The sequence below is a fragment of the Trachinotus anak genome, unplaced genomic scaffold, assembly GCF_046630095.1.
Source record: "Trachinotus anak isolate AG129_WGS33_773 ecotype Australia unplaced genomic scaffold, CSIRO_AGI_Tana_v1 ptg000018l, whole genome shotgun sequence".
NCBI lineage: Eukaryota > Metazoa > Chordata > Actinopteri > Carangiformes > Carangidae > Trachinotus > Trachinotus anak.
The window spans coordinates 12,698,502-12,723,297 of NW_027273869.1; the positions used below are offsets into that span (position 1 = coordinate 12,698,502).

The 24,796-nt window shown below is 40.6% G+C and overlaps 1 protein-coding gene across 6 annotated transcripts in view; it reads right to left on the minus strand.

Moving 5' to 3' along the window:
- The window catches only part of exoc4 (exocyst complex component 4), a 107,980-nt gene that overhangs the window by 57,086 nt on the left and 26,098 nt on the right, over nucleotides 1–24,796 (minus strand). For 2 of the 6 annotated variants that reach the window (XM_071501843.1, XM_071501844.1), the window contains 3 exons: nucleotides 22,036–22,181; nucleotides 21,711–21,799; nucleotides 9,082–9,178 (listed from right to left, as the gene is read on the minus strand). In XM_071501843.1, the coding sequence (XP_071357944.1) occupies nucleotides 9,082–9,178; nucleotides 21,711–21,799; nucleotides 22,036–22,181 (332 nt within the window). Of the gene's footprint in view, nucleotides 1–6,241; nucleotides 6,270–8,302; nucleotides 8,945–9,081; nucleotides 9,179–9,275; nucleotides 9,320–21,710; nucleotides 21,800–22,035; nucleotides 22,182–24,796 lie in introns of those variants that run through there. The other 4 variants (XR_011694111.1, XR_011694110.1, XM_071501846.1 and 1 more) reach the window with 4 other exon arrangements.

Below are 24,796 nucleotides of genomic sequence, written 5' to 3' on the forward strand. Positions count from 1 at the left end.
AAAAATGCAGGAAATGAGAGAAAAAAGGAGACAAATAGAAGAATGAGAGACTGAGTGGCAGAAAGCAACACATGGTGAAAACATCTCTTCATTGTGGTTCACTAATTCTCTTCTTGGCAGCGGCTCCCTCTGGCATTCATTCGATGAGCATTAAGGGCATTCTGTCCTCCCACTTCTGTCCTTTCATAGCAACAGGTCTGAAGAACCATATTAGGCTTAATTGAATTATCATACACTCAAAAAAAAAAACAACAAAAAAACAGAAACTTTCATTTCATTAAATTATTGTTGGTAACACAATACACCAAGACACACACACGGACCTACAAATCTCCTAAGAATACAATCTAATCTCTTTCAAAAAGCAGCCAATCAGAGACAATCAGGCACTGCGGGGGACAACATTGATGGGGACAGCATGACTGTGTGAACATCTGTGTGATTATGACCTGGTCATCTGGACAAGCTTCAAAGACCCATCTATATGTGAGTGTGTATATATGTGTGTGTGTGTGTGTGTGTATGTGTGTTTGTTTTGTGTGTCTGTAAGGTATATATAAATGTCTGTCTTTGTGTCCTGGCACAATTTCTGTCTCTAATCTGACCAGGCAACAATTCCCAGTATCCTCTATTTTTCCCCACATAGACCCGAAACCTCAGGGACCTTCAAAGCCGACTTCATAAGAAGTCTACTGCTGAGCATTCAGACAAACTAGACCCCCTTAAGCTCCGACTGACGACTGTCTGCTTCACGAGTCTGCTGGACAGGTTGCCCTGGGAACCAAGTCTGATTCCATTATGGGATGGATAAACACAATCAAAGAGTTTATCCACCTTCTATAGCTAGAGAAAAGACCCCCGCAATGATGGATCTAATCTCCTGCACAATATCTGGTGTGTGTGTGTGTGTGTGTGTGTGTGTGTGTGTGTGTGTGTGTGTGTGTGTGTATGCAGTGCTCATGCCCACAGTGCGTATGTCTGTCTTTGTGCATGCGTGTGCTTGTTGTAAGACACAAGAAGATTGAAAACTCTGCACCTCACTAGAAAGTGGCTGAAGTTGCACTTTTGGGAAGCGATAAAAACAGCAGTATTATTTACAATGTGTGTGTGTGTGTGGTGTGCATGTGTGTGTGGTGTCCTGTGGGGAGGGCATCAGAGAGATAAAAGAATAAAGACACAGCGGTGCTGCAGCCAGTGACAGGTAGGAGCACCTGACAGATTCATGGCAAACTGGCATTGTGTTCTGCAGACACCCAGCAGCTTTTCTTTTCCATACACATTCTTTTACTTTCCTTCCATGTGTGTATTTGTCATCTTTTTTATTTTGTTTGGGTATAGTTTCCATAAATTACTGCATTATTTACTATTTAGGAGGAGTGCATAGCTATACCTCTCAGGCAATATGCAAGTACCTAACTGACACATACTGCACATGATCCGTGATCCAGTGCAACAATACAGAGAAAGGTGTGATGATACATGGCTGATCAATGATGCAGTTCTTCTGAGATTCAGTTTTAAGATTCAATATCGCTTGTTATTTTTACTTTTACATTAACTGAATTGTTTTAACTTATTAATGGCAGAAGCTGGGTTATGAGAAAACAAACAAAAAAAACATTAAAATTAGTAATTAATCATTTAGAATTACATGCCATGCCACCTATTTAAATGAATAGGAAAGTTGATATTTTAATATTTTCTTGTGCCATTGTATGTTTCGCACACTGACACCGTCACTCAGATGTCAGGACAGGCTGAACTAAGTGGAGTCTGGGTGGCACTTTTGACACAGACTAGCTGATGTTAGAATTTTTAAAAAAAAACTAGTAGGACGCACCAACAAACACACACCACATACACCACCACAGCACATCTAGTTACCAGAAATTTGCAAAATTCTCAAAGCTGCACTGACTTTTGAGACATTTTTACAAAGAATTTTGACAAATCTTGTTCTCAGATGCTCTAATCAATTTTCCAGTAGATACTGGTTCCACTTCACTGTTTCACACTTTTCATTATATCCCCATGTACACTACACTGTAGCTATAAGGGGAGTGTGCATATGTGTATTTAAACAACTTGAACTCAAAGCAAGCTAACTTGCCACCCAGCATACATGCAATCTAAGAGCCTTTCCATTCCTCCGCGTTCTTTCTTCTTCTTCGGTCTTATCTCATTCTATTCTCATTCCACCTGTCTATTTGTTTCTTTTTCATCATCCCCCCCCCCTTCATTGCCTCCAATCTACTCTCTTCTCTCTATTGTTGGTTTCCTTCTTCTACCTTCTTTATCTCTCTCTCTAAATGACCTTTTTAATGGATGTGGGTTAGAGAGAGAGAGAGAGAGAGAGAGAGAGAGAGAGAGAGAGAGAGAGAGAGAGAGAGAGAGAGAGAGAGAGAGAGAGGATGCGATTTACTGAAGAAATCCTCCTGAATGAGTGAGAAAAGATTAGAAAAGAGAGCAAGTGCCGGCAGAGCAAAGCAGTGCATGCATGTATGTGTGAGTAAGACTTAAGACAAGACGTCCATGCTGCATTTTAATAGCCTATGTGGAGAAATCTCTTTGAGGTCGAGAGCAGATGTTATTGTTGAAGGAAAACTGTATTCTTCACCAGTAATTATGAAGCCGATGCCTTACTAAATGAAGGTTAGGGTTCAACCACAAATTATTTTAGCCATTTTCAGTTCTGCCGCAGTGGGACTTCGCATATTTAAAAAAGGTGATACACAGGGCAACTCAATGGCCAACTACAAACACCAGTCTACGATCTCAACAATGACTTTTTGATCAGACAAATTTTGTTGCTGGGATGTGTTGTTAAAGATTTTTGATCTTGTGCTTTAGTTCATTGTCTCTTACTGGGAATGTGACTTCCTGCTGCCCAACAAACACCCTAGTGGATCAACATCATAAAAGACTGTGTGTAATTGCAGGATTTATATGGATCATAAAAAAAAGTAATGAGCACCATTTTCCATGTTGCAGTGGCTGCATATGGACGGTGAGTACTGCAGCACTATTTTGTTAGAGAACTTGTTTTTCTGTCTGCTCATCATTAGTAAACAATAAAACTATCATAATAACTACCTGCTTTTATGGCTTGACAAATCACGCATCTTCTTGCCTTTGTAATTAATTTGCTTATGTCCCTTCAGTGTTGCATTAACTATTTAAGGTGACAAATGATGTCACTAGGTCATGCTGAAGATTAAATATTTGTCTCACATTTGATATAAACAATTTGCACATAAAACAACATGTGCACTATGCAAGAGTGCATCATGTCTTTGAACAGAAAAACTGGGATAACCACCACACGGTTGTAAGACTCCACCCATCAGTCAAGTTGCAGTTTACATCCATGTCTGTCCAGACTCATATATGTAGTGAAGACTTTTCAACCTGGCAGCACAGAAGACCTATACAACCAGCACAGTTTCAAGGTGGGTGCCCAAGATTAGTGTTATCATTTCAGTATCTAACCAAATATGAAATATGGTCACAACCTGAGTTACAGCTTAGAAAACAGAAAAGTGCTCGTGCAGAACATTATGATGTAACAGTGAAGTTGATCTCTGATAATTTTGATATGTAATGTCATGTGTGGACTTGGAATATCGCTTTCACGAGAATGGTCACAGCTGTTGCCAGCATGGCGGCATAATGGTCTTTTAACACTTGATGTGTTCCTTTAACTAATTACTGACTGTGTTCCATTAGCAAGGTATATGTGTCTTAACAGGTAATAATTATAATTCTCGATAAGCTCAAACTATTATTAATAATTAATAAAATTCATTCTTCAAGAATGTCAGAAGGAATGTTGGAAAACCAAAATTCAACAGAGGGACTTCTCCTTGGATGTCATGTTTGAGATTTCAAAAGTGCAAGTCTAAATGGTCTGAGAAACCTCAACAATACTTTGTTAAAACTTCTTTAAAGAGGCTCGATTTCACCTCTAACACTTGCTCGTTCTATTTGTCTTGGTCTATGTGTGCTGCTCAGGAGGGGAGTTAATGAGAGTGTGAAATTAGTGCAGAGTCTCGGTGTGTGTCGTTTTCACCACAGGCTACAATAGTGGGAGGCAGAGCCCTTCTGTCCTTTTCCTGTCATCCATCTCTCTATCCGCTTCTTATTCCTTTCATCACTTGTTCCATTGTCCTTCCCTCTCTTCTTCCCCCGAGCGCTCTCTGTCAGTCTTTGACCTTCTGACTCACTCTCGCCCGTGTACTTTTTCTCAACCATGGACACTTACAGTAAAACCAACTTCAAGTAGACCTTGTATGCATTCAAGTATCTGCACATCAACAGTATTTTTAATAAGCTAATGCTGCATGTGCACACAGAGAGCTCTGCACTCAACAGACTGTTACACACAGTGAAGTGTTTACTGCAGCTCACCCACCAGTTTCACATTATCTGAGGACCAGAGGGATAATTCCAAGCCTCCTTTATGTTTTGGTACACATATGCAGACAAATAATAACATGTGCTCACATGCACATACAAAATTGCTTTGAGTAAAATTCGGATAAGACACAGTAAACGGTTTTGTAAGATGACAGAATTGTTCAAACGAAACTCTAAAGTTCCTGCCAAATATCTGTTTGGAGTCAGAAGCAGTAATTAAAAAGCAGCTAGATTAAAAGCAAACTGAATTCAGTCTGAATGGATGATGGCCGAGCACAAGTCTGTTGCTATTACTCTAAGCCCTTCAGCAAGCAAATTGATCACTTTAAGTTATTAAAGAAAAAATTGGTTTTCTTAAAGTCTCTGTTATTTTCCTATATCTGGCCATCATTCCTCTTGGTTATAATAGTATTTATTCTCCAACATAATTGCACAGATATGGGAACACAGCACCTGTGCTGGACTTCAATCACGAGTGCTCCCAGGTTTCCACAATTCCAGTATGACCCTTTTACCTTAAGTACCAGCTATTCAGCAGTAAAAGCAAATGTGAATGTCTCATTGTCCAGAGGATCTTGTGGAAATACACGGCAGCCACACAGCTACAAATACAGCAGACATCCAGAGGCATGGCCACGCCTGGTCATTCTGTGCATGGTTAGCTGGGAAGAGATTAGGGCCCTGTTGAAGCTTTTCAAAATGCCAACCTCATCCGGAGCAAGGGGTGTAAATATCACCCAAATGTCAGCAAGAGACCCCACAAGTCAAACTAAATTGGCTGCTACATGCACAAACACTCCCCTGTGTCTGCCCCATGTTTGTGTGAGCATCTTTAAAGACATACACTCTACACCCTGACACATCTGGTTACATTATAGCAAAAGCAAAGTGCCTACCTCACAATATGAAGCAAATAGAAGGGAAACAGATATACATATTTAGAATGGCATATGAATGAGGTCAATATAAATACAGACAGAAGGGAAAACATTGGAAGTAACTACATTCTCTACTCCTCACTAGCCCTCCTCTCTAACAAAGGTAGCCCAGATGTCCTTCTCCTTAGCCACCTCCTCCAGGTCTTTCTAGGGGACCCCAAGTCTTTCCAAGACCAGGTGGGATACATAATCCCTCCAGCATTTTAGATCAGAGGTCTGGGAATACTGGGCCTTCTCCAAGTTAACTTCCATGACACCTAAAGTACCTTTGCATGATGTTTCCTATTTTACAAACCAATCACATGCACACATCATCTTCTAAACCAGAAGCGGAGTGCTTAATATGACAGAAGGAGAAATGGTGATGACTTTGTGATACAGGCCCCAGACGCACAAAAACAATATAAAGCACACTTGATTTAGGGGGAGAAAAGGAAATATACCACAACGCAGAAGCCATTTGCAATCAAACATTAAGACCCTGTTGTCTCATACGCCTACACATTGCCACACACACACACCACTGATTTCCTGTGCTGCCACCCCCAACTGCTTCTGTCATTAAAGCTGCCATGAGTTGCATGGCTGGCTGCTGGAGGTGTAGTGATCCATCAGCGGAGCGCCAGAGCTTTGCCATTAGAAAACCATCTGCAAGCAACAGTGCTCCATTGGCACTAGAAGTCTAGAGAGGGCAGGTCGGAGGGAGGGAGAGAGCGAAGAGAGCCCTGTGCGCAAGGCAGTTTGGTGTGATTGATATGAACCATTACAGACAACATGGGAGAGGTAGGCTGAGAGCTAGTCACCGTTTTATTTTTGGTCATTTGTTCAGACAAAAGCTTGGCCAGACACATGTCGAACGGAGTTGAACGTCAACATGTGAGTGTTTGTGTGTGTCAGAGAGACTAGGGAAGTGTGCTAGAGAGGGACAGAGAGATAGAGATTGAGAGAAAGGCCAAAACATTAGTGAAGGGATATAAACACAGTTAAACACCTGCAAAGAAAGACATGAAACAAGCATAAACACATGCATGCACACACACTTCAACACACATGTAAAAACCCACTGTAGACAGTCCTCTTTCTCTCTCTGAAACCAGTCATTTGCTTTCAATGAGCATCAATCAGTCAAACAAAAGCCAAAATGACAACTGACAATACATCTTAGATTAGCAGGGATGTGACGAAGAGCAGAAATGGATCCGATAGATGAAGTGCAATCTAGCTTGAGTGCAAACTAATTTAATCGGCTGATGTTCTGTGATTCCATATTGTTTGTGGTCCATAACATTTAGTGGTCAGGGTATACACATCATTTAGTTGCCAGTATAGATAACAAAATGTTGTAGAGTCAAACAGCATTGTTTGTTAACAGTTAACTACATTGTAACGCAGCTCCTACCTGGGTGACCAGCGTGCAGCTGTAGCTTGCCACTGGCTGAGGCAAGATACTTTAACAATCAAAACATCTGTGAACCAGGGATGGAAGTAAAGTAAAGTCCTATTACTTAAGAGAAATTTAACTCAAGGAGAAGTAAAATTACTTGTGTACTCAGATTAAAGTACAAAATAAGTCATGTACTCTGAGTAAATGTTACTGCATTACATTTTTGCACATAAAACAACATGCAACACAAACAACACAAGGGGAGGGGGGGTAAAAATGTTATATGGTGATGATAATAATAATAATAGAAGATAAAGCTATTAAATAAAAAGAACATATTTAGGTTACCAGATATACATGCATTGGTATTTTAATGCATATTCGCTGTTCCCAGGTGAAAACCGCACCGAAAGTAACCAATAAATTCCAGTCAGGCATTTTGCAGCCTGTGCATACAACTGATAATTACACATCACGGTGGGAGTCAATAGACTTTATGTAGCAATATAAAGCTACATAAATCATACAGCTGCCACTTAAACAGCAGAAAACGCAGAGATGTATAAACCACATAAACTCCACAGCGGCTGCAACCAACAAACACAGACAAAATGCCACGTTGCTAGGTAACACAGTGGTTCTTGGCTGTTGTCCTCCGTACAGTGAGTTACAACAATCAGTCATTTGTTGCGCTCATCTGTCTGAACGTCACTCTGTGAGTCTTATGCACCACAAAGTCCTCCACAATCTGCTCTAAATCCAACTTCTCTGCTTGTTCGTTGTCAAAATATAACCAGTCCACTCAGCCTCCCTGGTGTCACTGTGCTCCTCCAGGTTTTCAAACACTGAGCTGAATCAGCTCTGCAGTCACAACAGGGATTATCAAGAACAGCAGAAAGGTGCCGCACACCTGAGGTCACAGCTGTAGGATCCACCGTCAGTATTTTAGCATTTAAGGTTTAGCCACACCCAGCATGCACCTGTTGGTCATATGACATGGAAGGTATGTTTGATTTGCATCACTTGCTGTGGTTGCCTTTCCTGCTGCAGCTGCTGATTTAGCTCTTTTCATTTGTTGAGTTCTCACATGGCTAATCATAATTTTATCATGTGACTTTTGTGTTTACTCTACAACAATTTCAACTGTAAATGAAGCAAATGTAGCAAAGTAAGTAAAATACTTCAGTTAAAAAATGCTTAAGAGTGAAATTAGTGATGTTTAAAAGTACAGGTACACAAAACGGCAACTTTGTTACACTAACCAGACCTGCTGTTAACTTGCCAACTCAATGTAAATTTAAGGGATGAACAAAGTGCTTCACAAAGAGAAAAACTTCTATGCATTAAAAATATGCACCATCATGTTAAAACTGTAGAAATGTATGCCAAGCACCATAGTGTGGAAATAGGAAACATCTCTGTTTAATGGATCCTAGAAGGTAATGTATGACCGCATGGAGGCCAATTCAATTAAATTGCTCCACTATTAGATTTACACTACTCTACTGGGACCACAGCGCTGTATAGAAAACTAGCACACATACAGAACATTACCACAAAGACAACCCTTCAGAATACTCAAATTTAATGGGAAATAAAAGCAATGGTGGTAGTCAAACCCAGTTTCTGGAAGGTATCAACAAAACATTTTGAACCGAGGGTACAGTACATTACATCATGTTTGATTTATGATATCCCAGTAAACATTAAAAAGGTTGAAATCAATAGATAGTCACTAAAAGGCTCTGTAATATAATTAGTTTACATTTTACTGGTATTGAGTCATGTCCTTCGACTTCATATGTCTTGTGGCCTGGCCATCCCTGTCTGATAGAGGAGTATAACACTAGAGGCCATTTAACACACACTTCTTGTAAAGTTGATAGAATCCTGCCCAAATTATTCCTAAAAAGAGGAGGTTTCGTTATTTATTAATTTTATTTCAATGTGGTCACATAAAGTCAGCATATTGTTGGAAATCAGAAGTGTCGTGCATCAGACTGTGCTGGTGTTATGGCTGCCAAAAGCAGCACTGCGATGCCTTCTTATATTACAACATCTCTGGTAGTCAGAAGCACTTGCCATGACTCTTTTATTTGCATATTGTAATTTGCAAAAGAATGCTGAATATATCTTTTCTTGTGACTCCACTCAGTCCACCATCATCACACTGGTACTTCAGCAGTTACTCACGCAGTAGGCAGTGCTATACCAACAAGTGAGAACATCACAAAGCAGATGAGTAACAATATACGTCCTGCCGCCTTGTGTTGCTGATCACATTTCTGATAAACTAAAAACACATCCTGAAGTCACATTCAAACCTGTTTTTCAGTGCTATACCTGAGGAGAGGCTGGAAGATCACAGTGATGTTCCTCGCTCCTGGTTTACACACAAACTTCATTTCTCCTCCTTCGATCAAGTTGTCATCAGCGCCACCTAGAATGCAGGAAACAGGACATGGCTCAAACAAACATGTGAAAAAATACATTTATACATAGTAGTGTTCTGTGTTAAACAAGATGCCACAACCAACCCCAAGGGTGCTCCTCTGTAGGTGAACCTGAACTCTTGATTTCCCTGGAAGTAGGAAGAAAAAATGATGTTTCCTCTATGAATTACCATTTTTTTAAATCTCATATCATTCTGCGCCTACACCTTCAGCTGTAATAAACACATCACTCACGTCAGCGTGGCTCTCCATCACAAATTTAAATGCATCACACATGCTCACACTCATCCATACCCTTGCGTCACTGCATGGGTAAACCCCAAAGCTAACAGGGTTAATCAGGAAATCATTGTCATGTAACAAAAAAGGAGGGGGGGCTGCTGGGGCTCAGACGGGGGAAGAGGGGAGATCATAGGGGAAAGAAAGAACACCAAAGCTCATTACCTCTACTCATCCTGAAGTAATCAATATAATTGATGGAGAAGAAATTGCAGCTTGTTGTCGATACAGCAAACTGCAGAGCAACAGAAATATGTGTGTGTGTGTGTGTGTGTGTGTGTGTGTGTGTGTGTGTGTGTGTGTGTGTGTGTGTGTGATGCACCCATGTTTACCATACATACGTTCCTACAGTATTCACAAGCAAATTGTCACAGGTTAATGAATAAGAATAGAAGGAGAGCGGCGTGGTGGTGGCTTTCCTGTCTTTATGCAGTCGAGACAGTGTTGTTCAGTAGAATTTCTTGATTTAGGTTAGTGGTAAACTCTCACGGCATCAAGTAACAATTCAACTAGAAGACTAAAAAAAGGGAGTCTGACACATTAAGAAGTCAACTGTATTTTTGTGTGTGTGTGTGTGTGTGTGTGTGTGTGTGTGTTGGGTGGGGGGGTGTGGGGTGGGTGGGGGGGGGGGGGGGGGGGGGGGGGGGGGGGCAAAAACGTTTGATTCCAGGATCTTAAGATAAATACTCTCAACATGCAGACTGCACTTTCCTGTTACATTCTGATCAGTGGAAAGGAAGTGATGTGGTGTCGAATGTAGGAAGTAAGTGGGAACACTGGCCAGAAATCAAACAAGTTGGTGACCAAAGCTACTTTAATAGGGTTTGAAATGGGTAAGATTGTGTGTGTGTGGATCATAGTGTGGATGTGCGTGTTCTGAACTGGTGAGATTTCAGCTTAGCACAAAGCCTTGCTCTGCAGTTTTCTTGTGTTTCATTTTCATGTCCTATACAGCCCTGCAAAGCTACTGTGATACAACACAAAGACACCCCGCCATAGTGCGAAAGCCTGTTCCGCATTACCTGCGCAGCCTGCCTAGCCTTGCATTCAAATGTATATCAACCCATTGTTCCCTGTGCTGGGCTCCATAACACATTTCTAATGGAACAAGTTTCATTTGAAACGTAGGGGAGACAACACTCCCCGTATTTTCATTAAAATGACAAGGGACGCTTTCATTCCATCCAAAACTTTCAAATCAAGGGTTTCTGATTGTGATCTGTTGCCATGAAATTTGACTGCACAGTAAGCCCACATTCGCGTTGCTAAGTGGAGACAGAGATGAGGTTCAATTCACTCCAACTCTCTCTTTCTCTCTCTCTCTCCATCCATTCATCCCTCCTTTGGTGCCAATTCAATTAAGACTCAATTACAGGCTCCTAAACAAAGCTGCCGCCAACGCACTCTCGTGCTTACCCCCCCCCCCTCTACCTCATGTTCTCCATCTCTCCCTATCTGTCCCTCTCTCTTTCTCTCTCACACATATTCTCATCATCAACATGGAAAGAGCTGGCTAAACTTTTGTTTCCTCGTCATCAACTTGCAAACACTCAAGTTCCCATGAATAACATCAACATGTCACAGACTCTGGGGAAGTTGTTTGCTCCGAGAGCCACGACTTACCAGCAGCTACACAAAACCCACACATACACACACGTACACTCAAACACACACAAATTGACTACCATGTACGTATTCCCAATGACAGTGACCAATTTAATTTCATGCTCTAAACATCTGCATCCGTGTCAAACAAAGGAGCGAGGAAGAGACCCCATTGATCCATGGGGTCTGGGACCAGCTGCCAACGGGTTATATATCCTGATGAATATTAAATAGCCCGGCATTAATATGCATGTGATTCTTCAGAGTTGTCTAGACGCGACAGGGTGGCTCCGGTTTCAGGTCAGGATGCCACCAAACTGCTGCCAGCGCTCTCTCACCACAATGCGTAAAAGTGCGACTTTGTTTGCAAGAGCTTGTGTGTTTGCATGTGTGTGCTTGAGGATTCGTTAGTGTTATTTGGTTGAGTGTCTTTGTGCATTTGTGTTCCTTGATGTGTGGTCTGATCCAGGATTACTGGGAGGGGTGTGTGGAGGTGTGGTGCTCAGTGGGACGTCAACTGAGAGCTGGGGAGGAAGAAGTGACATATTCTAATGTGGCCAAATCTGTCTTAAATCCCCCATGAGGACCACTCCTTCGTCTGCAACACACACACCTGAGAAGACACGACACTCAACTTCTTTTCATAAAAACATCCACGGACTACAGGAGCACAAACACACCGGTACAGATATATACGCACATACACACAAACTTGTGAGTTACGTTCTGACACAGAGAGCCTAAAACAAATAGATCAACCAAAACTACTAAAAAACACCATATGCTCACGCTCACTCACACAGTGACACCCATCCAGCCCCCAGTGGTGCTTTAGCATGCGCTCCCAGCCCACATGCAATCAAGTCAAGCAGTGACTTAGTGAAATTGCATTAGCTACACTTTCTTGGGTTTGATGAGAAACAGGTTTGATCCCGTGATGAATTCCGGCCCTGCCCAGATTTAGGCAGGGAGAGAATGAACGTGCGATGCCTTCTTTAACACACTCCGACGTCCCCTGGGACCAGCGTGTTTCTGTATGCGTCCGCAATTGTGTGAGAGAGGACGAGATGAGGAAATCCAGACAGACGAGCAAAGGAACAGTCATAATCCCTAATTTACAAGCAGTCTGAATCTGTCTTGCGCTCACAAGTGTAAATCTGTGTGCCAGTTTGAAAAGTATTACTCAGATACTCTATGTATGTACATGTACTACCACATACATATAGATAGGGATGACATCTCAGCGATATGTGAATTCAATCTGCATGAATCTAAAAAGCATCTTGAAATTTACTGGATTTTGCACTTTTTCTTGATTTTATAACTTATTCATATTTTCTAGATGTGATGATGTTTGCCTAAGTTTGCTTTGCTTGCTCACTATTATCATCTCTACATACTAGTGTACTATGACAAGATTCTCACACTGATATACTCTGATACTACAATTAACTATAAATCCAGTCATTTAAAATGGATCAACAGCTTTCACCATGTGATTCTGATTATGTTATACTATTGTATAGCACATATAGTATTAGTGGTCTTTCAAATATTTAGTCCTGATTGTTTTTGTTCATATGTGTCAGTGAAGTAGCCATGTACACCTTGTGATCACAGTTGTACTCTCTCATTTATAGCCTGTGTGCCACGCTGGGTTTGTGTCCACATGCTATCAGAAAGATCAACTCAAGAGGATCAAAGACACCTGTGGTCGCTCTGGCTGGACTCTGATTGGGACTGGCAGGAAAGCAACGGGGTGACTGATGACTCGCAATCATGTCCCTCACACAGAAAGACACAATGTAGTATCACAAAGCTGAAAGCGAATGGCTATGCTGGTGAAGACAGGCAGAATTTAACATCAAACACACTCAAAGAAAAACACGTTTGGACGTAATCTTACACCCGTAACTATTCAAGCTGAAATTGAAGTGGTAAGATTCTACAACATCTGCACCTTTTCCAGAGCATGTACAGCAGCTGTTTGCCTATAAACGAGTGGAGTGAGGCAGTGCTCTTCTTTTGATTGAGGCACCTAATCTGTGCCGTTAGCCAGCACTGCACATTTCAGGCTAAATTGTGCAAATAGAAAGCAACATATAGAATAATCCAATTTTCACCCTCAATGGTCTCATTTGTCTGTATCCGCTATGCTATGAAAATTAGTTTGTGAGTGATCAATTCAGGTAATATTCTCCAAGTACATATCAGATATATTTAAGTGTGTGTGCGTGTGTGTGCATGTGTGTCTACAAGCTTGCAAAGAAATCAGACTGGCATACTCACAGAGTTGAAACCTGCTGATCTAATAAGATCGGTTTCTGTGTCAATAATGTATGAATCTTAGGTCAATTCTGGGCATCCCATTCCACTCAGGCTGTCTTCATGTCTGATTGGGTCTTAATGAGAGCCTTCTATTATTAAAATTAATTTGATGGGGTGGTATGGGCTGCTCCACCAACGAGGAGACCATATCCACTTCTCAGTTGAGAATAAACGGCATAAATAAATGATAGTATAAATAAATTCAGGTGTAAATTGAGTTGGATTAATTATTAAAAGTGTCACTGTGGCATACAATGCGTCTCTGTGGTCTGGAGTTTAATGAATGCACATCTGGCAGTGGTGGTGTGACAACAATGCACTCCAGTAGAAGGATGAATATTAATTTGTGCAGAATGGGTCTTTTGAGACATGAAGGAGTGTCACCCTAAACATGGGACACTTTTGAGGGTGGTGAGATTCATGAACATCTGGAAATTTATGTTGTTTGTCTTTCAAACTTCAGCAATGTCAGTACAGTTTCCATCTGCCAACTGGTAGTGGCAGTGTTACAAAACTGGGTTTGTACAGGGTTTTCATTTTTTATTAAAAAAAGCATTCAGACTGTTTATACAGTACTGATGCTGAAATGACACAGGGTTGCTGTCAGACACCATATTCATATTCATTTTATCTCACACAATAAATCCTCTGAGATTCAAATGAGATCTCCTACCAATTTTTGTAAGCTGAGAGGGTAGAACCACTAATATGTTGCTAGTTAAAAAAAAAAGGTTCAAAACCCATAGCTACAACATGAACATGAGATCTGAGCAGAAGAAGATACAAAATGAGAAAAAAAACATTTATCTAACACATTGAAACACTGACTGTTCCACTCAATGCTTCATGCTGGCAGATGTCTGGAATCCAATGAACTCCCACAGTAAAAGACATGCCGGTCTGGTGAACAAGAAACTCAACTGCCATTCAGGGTGAATGTGTTTGTCTGTCCATCTATGTTAACCCTGTTTTAAGAGTCACAATCATAATAGAACAGTAAAATTTCAATTTTAGTGGTATAATACACACACACACACACACACACAGGTAGTCACCACATCATCAAGCTTCAAGCACCACTTAAACTGGCAACCTCTTGCAGGTGCACCACATATATCATTCTGTTACATTTTGAGGAAGACCAGCATCTCCATGCTCTCTCCAATCATCGAGGACATAAAACACTTTTTACTGCCATGGTCTCTTCAATCTGTCAACCATAACAAAGATTTACATGAGTGATTGAGTGCGTGTGAGTGTGTGTGTGTGTGTGTGTATATTAAGACAGGGAGAACTAATCGTCCCTAAGACCAGTGTCATCACATCTGTGATTGGGCTCAGCAGGGCATCAGCCAGCGCACTGCACACCCTCTCCTTTACCGGAAGAACCTGCTGCATGCTGGGAAAGCAAGAAGTGTGTGTTCATCTGTCAGGCTACCGGCGTAGCTGCTATGGCGCAGGTGCCAAGGTCTCTACAGCCTCAAGTCCCACATGCCCTTCTTCCACCCTTCCTTCCCTCCCTCCCTCCCTTGCTCCCTTTTCCATTTGTTCATCCCTCCATCTTCCCCAATCAGCAGGTCTGAGATTAAAAGTAAACACAGAGGTAACAGTCAAAGCCGCCAATAATGACAAGACCAATGCTGATTAAAATTAGCCCCAGACTGGAAAAATAAACCAAGCTCCTTCTCTCTGATTAAATGTCTGCACTGTGTAAACTGTTACTACCTTGCTCTATTCTCCTCCTGTTGTCCTCTGCATCCTACCTTTCATATCTAATCTTCATGTTTCCATTTTCTCACTGCATTTAATGTCTGACTTATCTGTTGGTCACCTCACCAAGGTGTGGGTCTAAATCTTGATTTCACATGAAAATCTCATAACTTTAATTCGAGTAAGAATTACAAATTTTGGCCACATTTACAGTGGTAAGAAAAAGTTTTATGAACCCTGTGAAATGATATGTTTTTTTTTTGTTGTTGTTTTTTTTTTTGCATTCACTAATAAAATGATAAAATGTGATCTGATCTTCATCTAAGTCACAAGTACAGACAAACACAACGTTACAAATAATAGAAATAACACAAAAACAATTATAATCTTTTGTGTCCTTACTGAACACAGCCATGAAACATTCACAGTGCTGGTGGAAAAAGTAAGTGAACCCTTGGATTTAACAACTGCTTGCACCCCCAGTAGCTGCTGATCAGACCTTTCCCTTATGCAAAAATAATATTGCAGCATGAATAAGACATGCATGCAGGGTTTCATGTGGAAATGCTTTGGTTAATGCCAGAGTAATTTTGGTTTACTCCCCAGCTTGTATCAAGATTTATTCCAGCAGCTGTTCCTGCTTGAGTTTGGATAATCATCTGTGATTGACACTCTATCTAAAAGTGGAGAGCCACAACAACTAAATGAACTGAAAAAACAAGGTGTAATGCGCCATGTAGTAGTATCAGTTCTGTAAAGATGCAGTAAAATGCTTTGTTTTAATAGGTCCACAAACATATGTCACAACAGCAGTGAGTCAAATGTTAGCAACTCCTATCAGTCTTTAAATAAATGACTGTGAGGTGTTTCCCATTATGATACTTCTATCCATTAGTTTCCTAACCAGGGGTTTGGTGAGAAACGCTACAGTAAAAACATGTTATTATTATTATTATCATTATCATTATTACAAGCCACAGTGCATTTTCCACACTGTCTCTATGCCTCACTTTAATTTCAGCACCAGAGCTGCCGTAATTCAATCAGTGGTCCACAGCAGATGAGAATCCAGCACTTTGCGTTTATCAGTGTGAACGTCTTGGAGGAGGGGCTGGGGGGAATCACATCTGTAATGTTGTTTAAACCATGATCAACAACTTCGTTGAAAAATATGTGCAAATTGAACACGAATAGTCCACCATAACACGAAGAAAATAACTACTGAGATCCAGGACATCTGCAGGAGTGCATGTATGTGTGCCTGTTTTCTACCATATGCAAAGCTGCTCCATATTTGTGTTCATGCTGAACACATATACAGGCTTTTCACAGTAATAGCCTGTCAGGTACCGGAGGTACCTTGCATTTTATCTACAAACGCAGTTATGTCACTGCTGTAACAAAGTGACTCATGAAGATCTGGCACTGGAACATGAGGGGAAATGTCATTTTCTAGTGACATTCCTGTGGTGTGCAGTGCTCCGCATAAATACTTGGTTACAACATGTCATTCAATTACAGCATGTTCTGCATGTCATTCATGACATAATTTGGCATGCATACTTTCTGTAGCATACAGACACACAACCACATCTGGCCTGTATGAAAACTTCTCATTACTCAGCTTCATGAGTAATGTTCTACTGGGAAAAATGGCCATTTGAAGAACACTTAAAAGCAGAAATGGAGAACCTGACGAGAAGACTATTAACATGTTAATCCATCTTTTTTTTAGTCTTTGCTGTATGAAAAGTCAATGAAATGCATTATTGTCTTAAAGTCTTGGAAACGGTTCTTGTAGTGTATGTAAAACGTATTTTCCACAACTCTGAGACTGGGTTTATGTTTCAGACCTCCCTCAGAAACTTACTGCAAAGTTATACATTGTAAGAGTGAAAATAATATTACCTCCTCTATGTAAATTATGCCTAATAAATTTAACCTGTTGCACAGTGAGGGAGAAAAATCTAAACAGGTTTTGGGAATAAAAGGGACATTTGGTTTATCAATAATAGGAAATCACTTTTATTTTCCAGTGCATAAGATGTAATTTAAAGTTTATAAATCAGTTCAAAAATAAATCCAACTCCACGGTAAAGTAAAACTATATTGTCCCATACAAAGGAACCAAGCACCCTAGTAATAACCTAAATGAACATACAGCACATGACTTAATTATTTGTTGACTGTGTCACTTATGTTGAGATGCTTAAGCATTTACCCACATATCTATTAAAATGACAGTCTTAAAGAAGCCAAGAGTTGCAGAAATTTAACATCAAAAAATAAAGTTGGGCATGAAAACATCAATCATAACTGAGCACTGATGTATGAGAAAAAAAAAAACTGAATGGGGCATCAATTGCAGCTAAGCAGGTGTCTGACATTCCAGCGTCATAATCCTATAATAATTATTGACTTTTTTACCGACAAAGTTCAATTCCATCTAAGGTTCTGGCTATAAATATGATAAATCATAATTGCAAGGTCAGTGGAAGTCAAGTATTGATCAACAAGACAAGTGAACAACCATTACCCTTGAAAATTAAATGAAGGAAATGAATAATAATTGGAAAGGCTAGTCAGTGACTTTACAGTAAAAGTGAATTTAAAGACCTGGAGTGTGACCAAAGAGGGAGGAATTGATCTGAAAGTGGTTGTTTGCTTGAGAATAAGGTTCAACCTGGAAAACATGGGTTAGTTTTCTTGAGAAGCAATCTAAATGATAAGGGTGGGCTATTAGAGTATGTTGTTGAGAGCAAGGTGAAAGCCTCCTCTAATGACCCCATTTCCTTCTGAAACATCCAAGCATTTTCAAAAAACTGACTTTGCCCAAAACATAACACATTCCACCCCCCCAGCAATCACAATCCTAGTTTGCCAAAGTGTGCAACACCACACATCACTTGGCAGGAACATGCTGTGTCTGCTACCTCACCTTACAAACACATACACATGGATATTAACATCTGCCAGCCCCACCCTTGATATCTTACCTACCATTACCTCCACCCCCAATCTCCCGCTAGACATTTTTCCATTTGCACCTCTTCTTCCTCGCCTCCCTATTGGGGTGTACAAATCAGCTTGACAAGGAACACCACTTCTGGTTGCCCCCAGCAGTCACTCTCTTCCTCCTGCTCCCTTTCCCTGTTCCTCAACCTCTCATGGGAACATGATGCTATTATACATAAACACGAAGCCCTGAAAACGACACGCAGCTTTGTTTCCTGCACCTCAGACTGGGCATTAGGCATTAAGGGGTAGACAGAAGAGGAGCTCTTTGTTATTAGATTCTTTGCATAGAGGACCCAGCAAGACTGTTCTTTTTGTTTGCTTGACACCCTGTGTAGAAATCTATTTGAATATCAAAAGTAAAACATGGAATGTGTGAAATGCATTTGATAATGAATATGCCTGAGGAGTGGTGGGAGGTCAGAGGTTAGAGAAATGGGAGTATATGTATGTGCCTGAAGGGGAAGGGGGAAGTTTGAAATGTGTATGTTTGTTTAGGTGAACGTCCGTGGTGAGCGTGTGGTGATAGGCAGGCTTTGTGTACGACTGTTGAGGTGTGGGGGGGGTGTCACTTCAAACGTGCCCTGGGGCAAGGCAATATCGCACATAACACAATGAACAGGCACGACACAAAGAGAAAAAAAATCACAAAAAAAAAAAAAAAAAAGAAAATGCTGTTAATGCATTACTGGCTTGTTGCGGCTGCAGTAGTTATTGAGATATATTCACACTTCACCTCCCAGATGACCACTGGGGCACTCAGAGTCATCTGCTGCCTACACACACGACAGACAGGCAATAAAAAAACAGAGGGTGAGGATGTCAAAATCTAGTGGTGGGGAGACATGCAGAGGAATATGGGGCATGGTAACACATCTATAGCTGGAAAAAAGAATGTTGTTTTCATCATTTATTCATGGGGAATGTGATTGAATCTGGATTAGGTTCTGTGATTCTAAAGTAGTGGTTTGCCGAGGATACAAACACACCCACAAACTGTATGCACACATTTAGACACACAGCTGGGAATCTGCTGTCGGTATGAACACAATATACTGTACACATTCTCACTGGCACTCTCCCTACAAGCATTCAAAACACATATTCCAGATGTGGGTACATATGGAGCTGTAATAAAGTCTTTAGATGAAGTATTGGATTAATTGAAGCATACGAGACATGCTTCAGTGGAGAAGGCAAGCAATTAAGTCCTCCTTTGTATGTGAGGCTTGTGTATATGCGACCATGCAGCGGTGCACATGTGAGTAATGATATATGGCGGGGTCCTTACAACACTCTGGAGACATAAATTGCAGATATTACAGATTAATTTCAAACCCATTAGAGATATGTGAGTGTGGATAGGCTACAAAATCATTACACATTCTATACAAATACTGCTGCTCTGATCATTACTTACAGAGGATGTGGGAACTTGATTTCACAGATATGTGAAATACTGAAACCTCTCAGAGCAAAAACTGTATTTTATGTCAGTATGATCACAAAGCCAAGCAGCTTCTGCACAAACTACAGAATTATTTGTGTTTGTGACTTTGCACTTTATTTAGTGCATGACCACTCTTATGCATTTGTAAACGGCGCATAGCTGGATTTAAAACGAACAATCAAACTCTTATTTCCAAGGCTGTGTTGGTGAGTATTTGAGTTAATAACTATATTGACTTGAAGCAGACCGTTGAGGGAAAAAAAAAAAAAAGTTTAGGAAACTCCAAGTAGAGAGACTAAGAGACACACATGACTAAGCTTTAAGTGTTGAGTAATCCTGGAGCCAGAGGAACTCATCAACTCAATCTCTCATTTCTAACTCTTCTCCTCTCCCTCCCTCCCTACAGTAAGTTTAATTTGAAGAGAGAGAAAAAGTCCCTTTCCACACCGTCCCTCTCAATACAGATTTTTCTAATTTCTTCCTTCAGAAATCTCTTAATGGCTTCTTTGCTGGACCCTGATGAAAACAATGACTTTTAACCTTCCTCTCCCTCCCTCCTTCCCTCCATCCATCTTTCCCCTCCCTCCATCACAGTCGACTTATTTCACTTTCTAAATGATTTCTTACTCCTTCAATCTCTTTGCAGCCATTCAGGCCCCGGCCTGGGCTTGTGGCCGGTGCTACACATTGTGACAGGTGAAATGAAAGCCCAGAGAAATCTCATCTTCTTATAAACGCTCCGAGGCATTCAGCCAGTCAAAAAAATATTTTTTCCCCCTTCTTTCTGAGGCGCAGACTGAAGGAAGAAGAAAAAAAGTGAGCTGTTATTTGAAGACCATTTTCCTTTATCCACAGTTAATCAATGCTGTTCTTCTTGTGGTGGGGTGGGGGCTGAGGCAGTACATTTTGCATACATTTAAAGACTACTACTGTATGAGTGGCATTTCTTGTCACAAAAAAAAAAGAACTACAGCTTGTATTGAAATATCTCCTGGAGTTGTTATTTAAGAAGCCATTCTTTGGTTGTTTTGAAGTTAAATACCTACAAAAGCTTAATTAATACAACGTTATTTCAATATTTTACATTTTATAGTCATAATTACTTATGCAGCCATTGTCAAAGGATAATTTTTGCACGCGATATGCCGTAGACTTTACAAATCACTCTCTCTTTTACCTCTTCTATTTTATCCAAACAATGCCAACAAGGGGCTTGGTGATGAAAAAGAAATAGTACCAGACAAACAGCGCTGTCAGGCACTGCTGATTAAAACCTCAAGGTCATATGCAGACAAACAGAAAGCCAGAGAGAGACAGAAGAAGTAGGAGCAGTGCAAGAGCAGAGACTCTCCAGGGTCTGGCTGTGCAGCTCACTCACTGTGCTAGTTTGTGTGTGAGAGTGTGTGAGAGAGAGGTTTTCAAGGCCTCTCCCTGTTGGTGGTGGATTCTGCAAAGTCACCCTGCTCTCTGCCTCTCGTCAATCTCTCTCTCTATCAGTTTTCCTCTCTGCATTCCTGTTATCTGCCTTTCTTTTACAGAGTGTAACTTCTCAATCTGCAACATGCCCTTCCTATCTCCGCAGCACCTTTTGTTACTTTTCTCTCATGCTCTCTATTCCAACTCTCCATCACCCAAACATGACCAAATCACCCTCATCTCCTCCCACCTTGACCGTATTCCTTTTCCCATAAGGCTATAAACACACCTGTTTTCCATCTCTTCATAATCTCTGTGCTCATGTATCTATCTGCACATACCCATTATTTCTGTCTGGTCAGTAAGGTTGTAGGTCTCTGTGTTTTCTACCCAGGCCTTCCTCTCTTAGTCAACCCATACACCTCTAACCTGTTCCTTCTTTTCATCCTTCCAGCCAACCCTAACCTTTGCTCTGTGTCTGTACTGCTCTTTTCTCTCCTCTGTTATCCTACACACTGCCAACCCTGCCCAATTTATTCTTCTCTCTCTCACATTTTCCCTCCACATTTCTGTCAATACTTTTGACATCCATCTCCTTTTCCCCTCCCTTCTTCTCACTCTCTGTCCACCCTCTTCCAATACAGCTGTTCATGGGTCTTCTTCGTTTACGCCCGACTCTCTCCGTCCTTGGCTTATCCCTCCATCCCCCTCCTCACCTTGTAATTCTCCACTCTTGCTGTAGAGTTCTCGCCTCTGCTCTCTCAGGTAGGCACTCATGCTGATGGCATGGGAAGATGATTCAAACCTACAAGACACACCAAAGGTTCAACAAGTGGGCAGACAACACAACCACAAGAAGCTACAGGAAAAAACTGAACAAAGAGCAACAGCCTTGAGTATGAAATGATCAGAATAATGTAATGTTAAATATACTTATACAAATTCTCTCTGAAAAGTCTCCTATATACAGGATAATTTATTCTTTTATTTTTCTTATTTTTGGACAGGAGTAAACCATAGAGCAAAAGGTGTGAGCCTTACTTGAAGAGAGACTGCTTGGCACGCTGTGGTTTTTTCTTTGCAAAAAAGGCAGCAAACTCACTGCCGGTGCTGGCATAGGAGAGTTGAGCCGATGGCTCTGTGGCACTCCGGCTGTTCTTCACATCGAGATACTCCATAAGTAGAACCTAAACAACACACAGAGCACTGTGTTCAAAGCTCAAAAGTGAAACAATCATGGTATAAAAGTGTTATCTTGATGGGGAACTGGCCTTAAACCAGCTAACACAGGTTTAAGTTTGTGTCTAAGTTGTTCTTACAATTTCTTTTCGAAGATGTACAGAACACTTCCATGTTGGTAAAACAGTGCTTACAAATTAGTCAAAAGAATGGGTCACAGTCCAGTAGCAACTACCAGCTCAACAGCGAGTGAAAACACATCTAGGGAGATAAACTGAAACAGAGAAACCATTTTCTGGAACATCACATAATAGGTCCTCCGTCATGTGATATTCTAAAGCATGATTGTAACTGAGCATCAATGTCAACTGTCAAAAACAGTGCACAGTTACTCACTGATGCCTCTTTATTATTATTTCTGAATTTATCACATCCAAATGCTCCCTTCCAATACTATCACACCTCAGATACTGTAACATGGATTGCTCAAGCTCATTAATGACTGCAAAGCTCCCACTCTCAGCTGTATCCTGTCAGACTGGCCTGTCTGCTCTGTTCACCTGTAGGATTATTAATGAGTACCTTTTTCATCCACAGGGCCTTTGTATAGCAGGTCCAAGTGGTGAAAATATGCACATACATTTACCATCATGTTATGGTCTATTTCTGTGGAGCTGACTGCGATACGAAGCTGAAACCAAAAACGATTGTAGTGCGGAAGTGCAAAAACTTTCCTCTTACAACCTACAGCTCATTGACAACTCATTCTATTCAGTGTCATTTTGATTACATTGTTTTCAAATTCTCCACATTTACTGCATCATACAAACATTCATTCTCAACATTACCTTTCCAAGAATATTTTGCTGAATTATACTTTTAATGTCAAACTTTTAATGTAAAACTGCAATTACAAATGCCTTGTTCAGCAGAGATACATATCTAGCATATCAGCTTGAGACATCCCTGGCAGTACGCTTTGTATTTATCTGGCTTGCAGTATTACAGTGGATTGCAATTTATCACAACATTTTATCTACAAAGCCAATTCTGGAAACAAAAGAAAATCCATACTCTGGAGACAAAAAAAAAAGGCCACTGACATGTCCAGGTCTCTTGATGACCACCATTAAAATTCTTGTCCTCCATTTTCCTGATCTGTCTACATGATCCATGGAGAAATCCATCAACGTCTTATCACGCTTCATAAAAATCTTATCAACTTCTAACAATAGCTGAGGACAAGCACATTGAAACTCTGGCCAGATAGAGAAAGTTAACTTCCTCTACTCTATCATTATATCTGCACATTCCCTCTGTTGCTTTCACTGGCTCTCATTTTTCTAAATCTCTTAGTGCCTCATCTCTCATTTCTCACATTTCTATTTTCTCTCTCTTGGTCTGTCTACCTCGGTTCATCGTTTCCTTTCTCTCTCACCCTTCTTCATTCCTCTCTCTGTGTGAATACATATGTTCTAAAATAGCCTCCCATATCTAATAGCTTCATAATTTAGCAGGGCCATTTAGCCTGTGTGTGTCTAATTCTGAGGCACAGTGTGGGTCAGCCCAGAATGGGACAGGAGTAATGGTAGAGCAGATGGAGATCCATCCCGATCATAATGATGTAATTAACGCTGCGGAGAGCACCCCCCGTCATGCATGGGAAAGCCTTCATGTGCTGATACTAATTCAAGTGCACACACACATGCATGTATTTGCAAGTGCAGATCCACAGAAAACTGATGCAAAAGCCGGTAACTTATAGAAGATCTTCCACAAAGGTACGATGATAAGTACATTCAGAGGCTTCAATTGAATATAACAAAAGGGAGTTTGATTTTGGTTGGTTAAAATAAAAAGAAATGTATTACAAGCACTGTTTCCTCAGTCCCCATTGTTTTATCTACAATTGAATCTTTTTCTGATATAAAATAATGCCCAAAGTGTCAAAAATCAGAAGCCATGCTGATATCAAAAGGGTGCCTGCAATCACCAATCACCCCATTTCGGTTTAAGTGGATTCCAGTTGGGATGAAATATTTAGGTATGAGGCTGTGTTTGGGCTCAGAATTAGAAAATATCATTTCTATTAAAATGGTCCCATTATTTGAAAACACAATGGCAAACGTGGATAAATGAAAACTGATAAACCTCACTTCATGGGGGAAAATTAATAAAAATTAAGATGGTTGTTGCACCACAATTTAATTACATCTCTATGATGATACCAATAACCATATCTGAGGCAATCTTTAAACAATATAACTGTCTGATTAAGGCATACCTCTGGAATGTTAAAAAGCCAAGAATCAGTCTGAAAAAACAGTTCCTCTCCAGAGTTAATGGAGGACTGGCTCTCTCATATCATTATTACTGCAGCAAGAACAAGGCACAGATCCTATTACTGTCACCTGTGTATGAACACCAGCATTTGAAATGAATAAACTTGCAAGACACTAGGCAAATTATGATTCTAACCCTGGGTGCTTAAAGTTGGAAAACATACTTGAGGTTCAATCTACCATTATAGAACTAATATCACAGAGGAATACAGCAAAAGAGACAGCAGAAAAAAAAAAAATTACAACACAATGGGCATGGGCAAGAAAACACAAAATCTTGG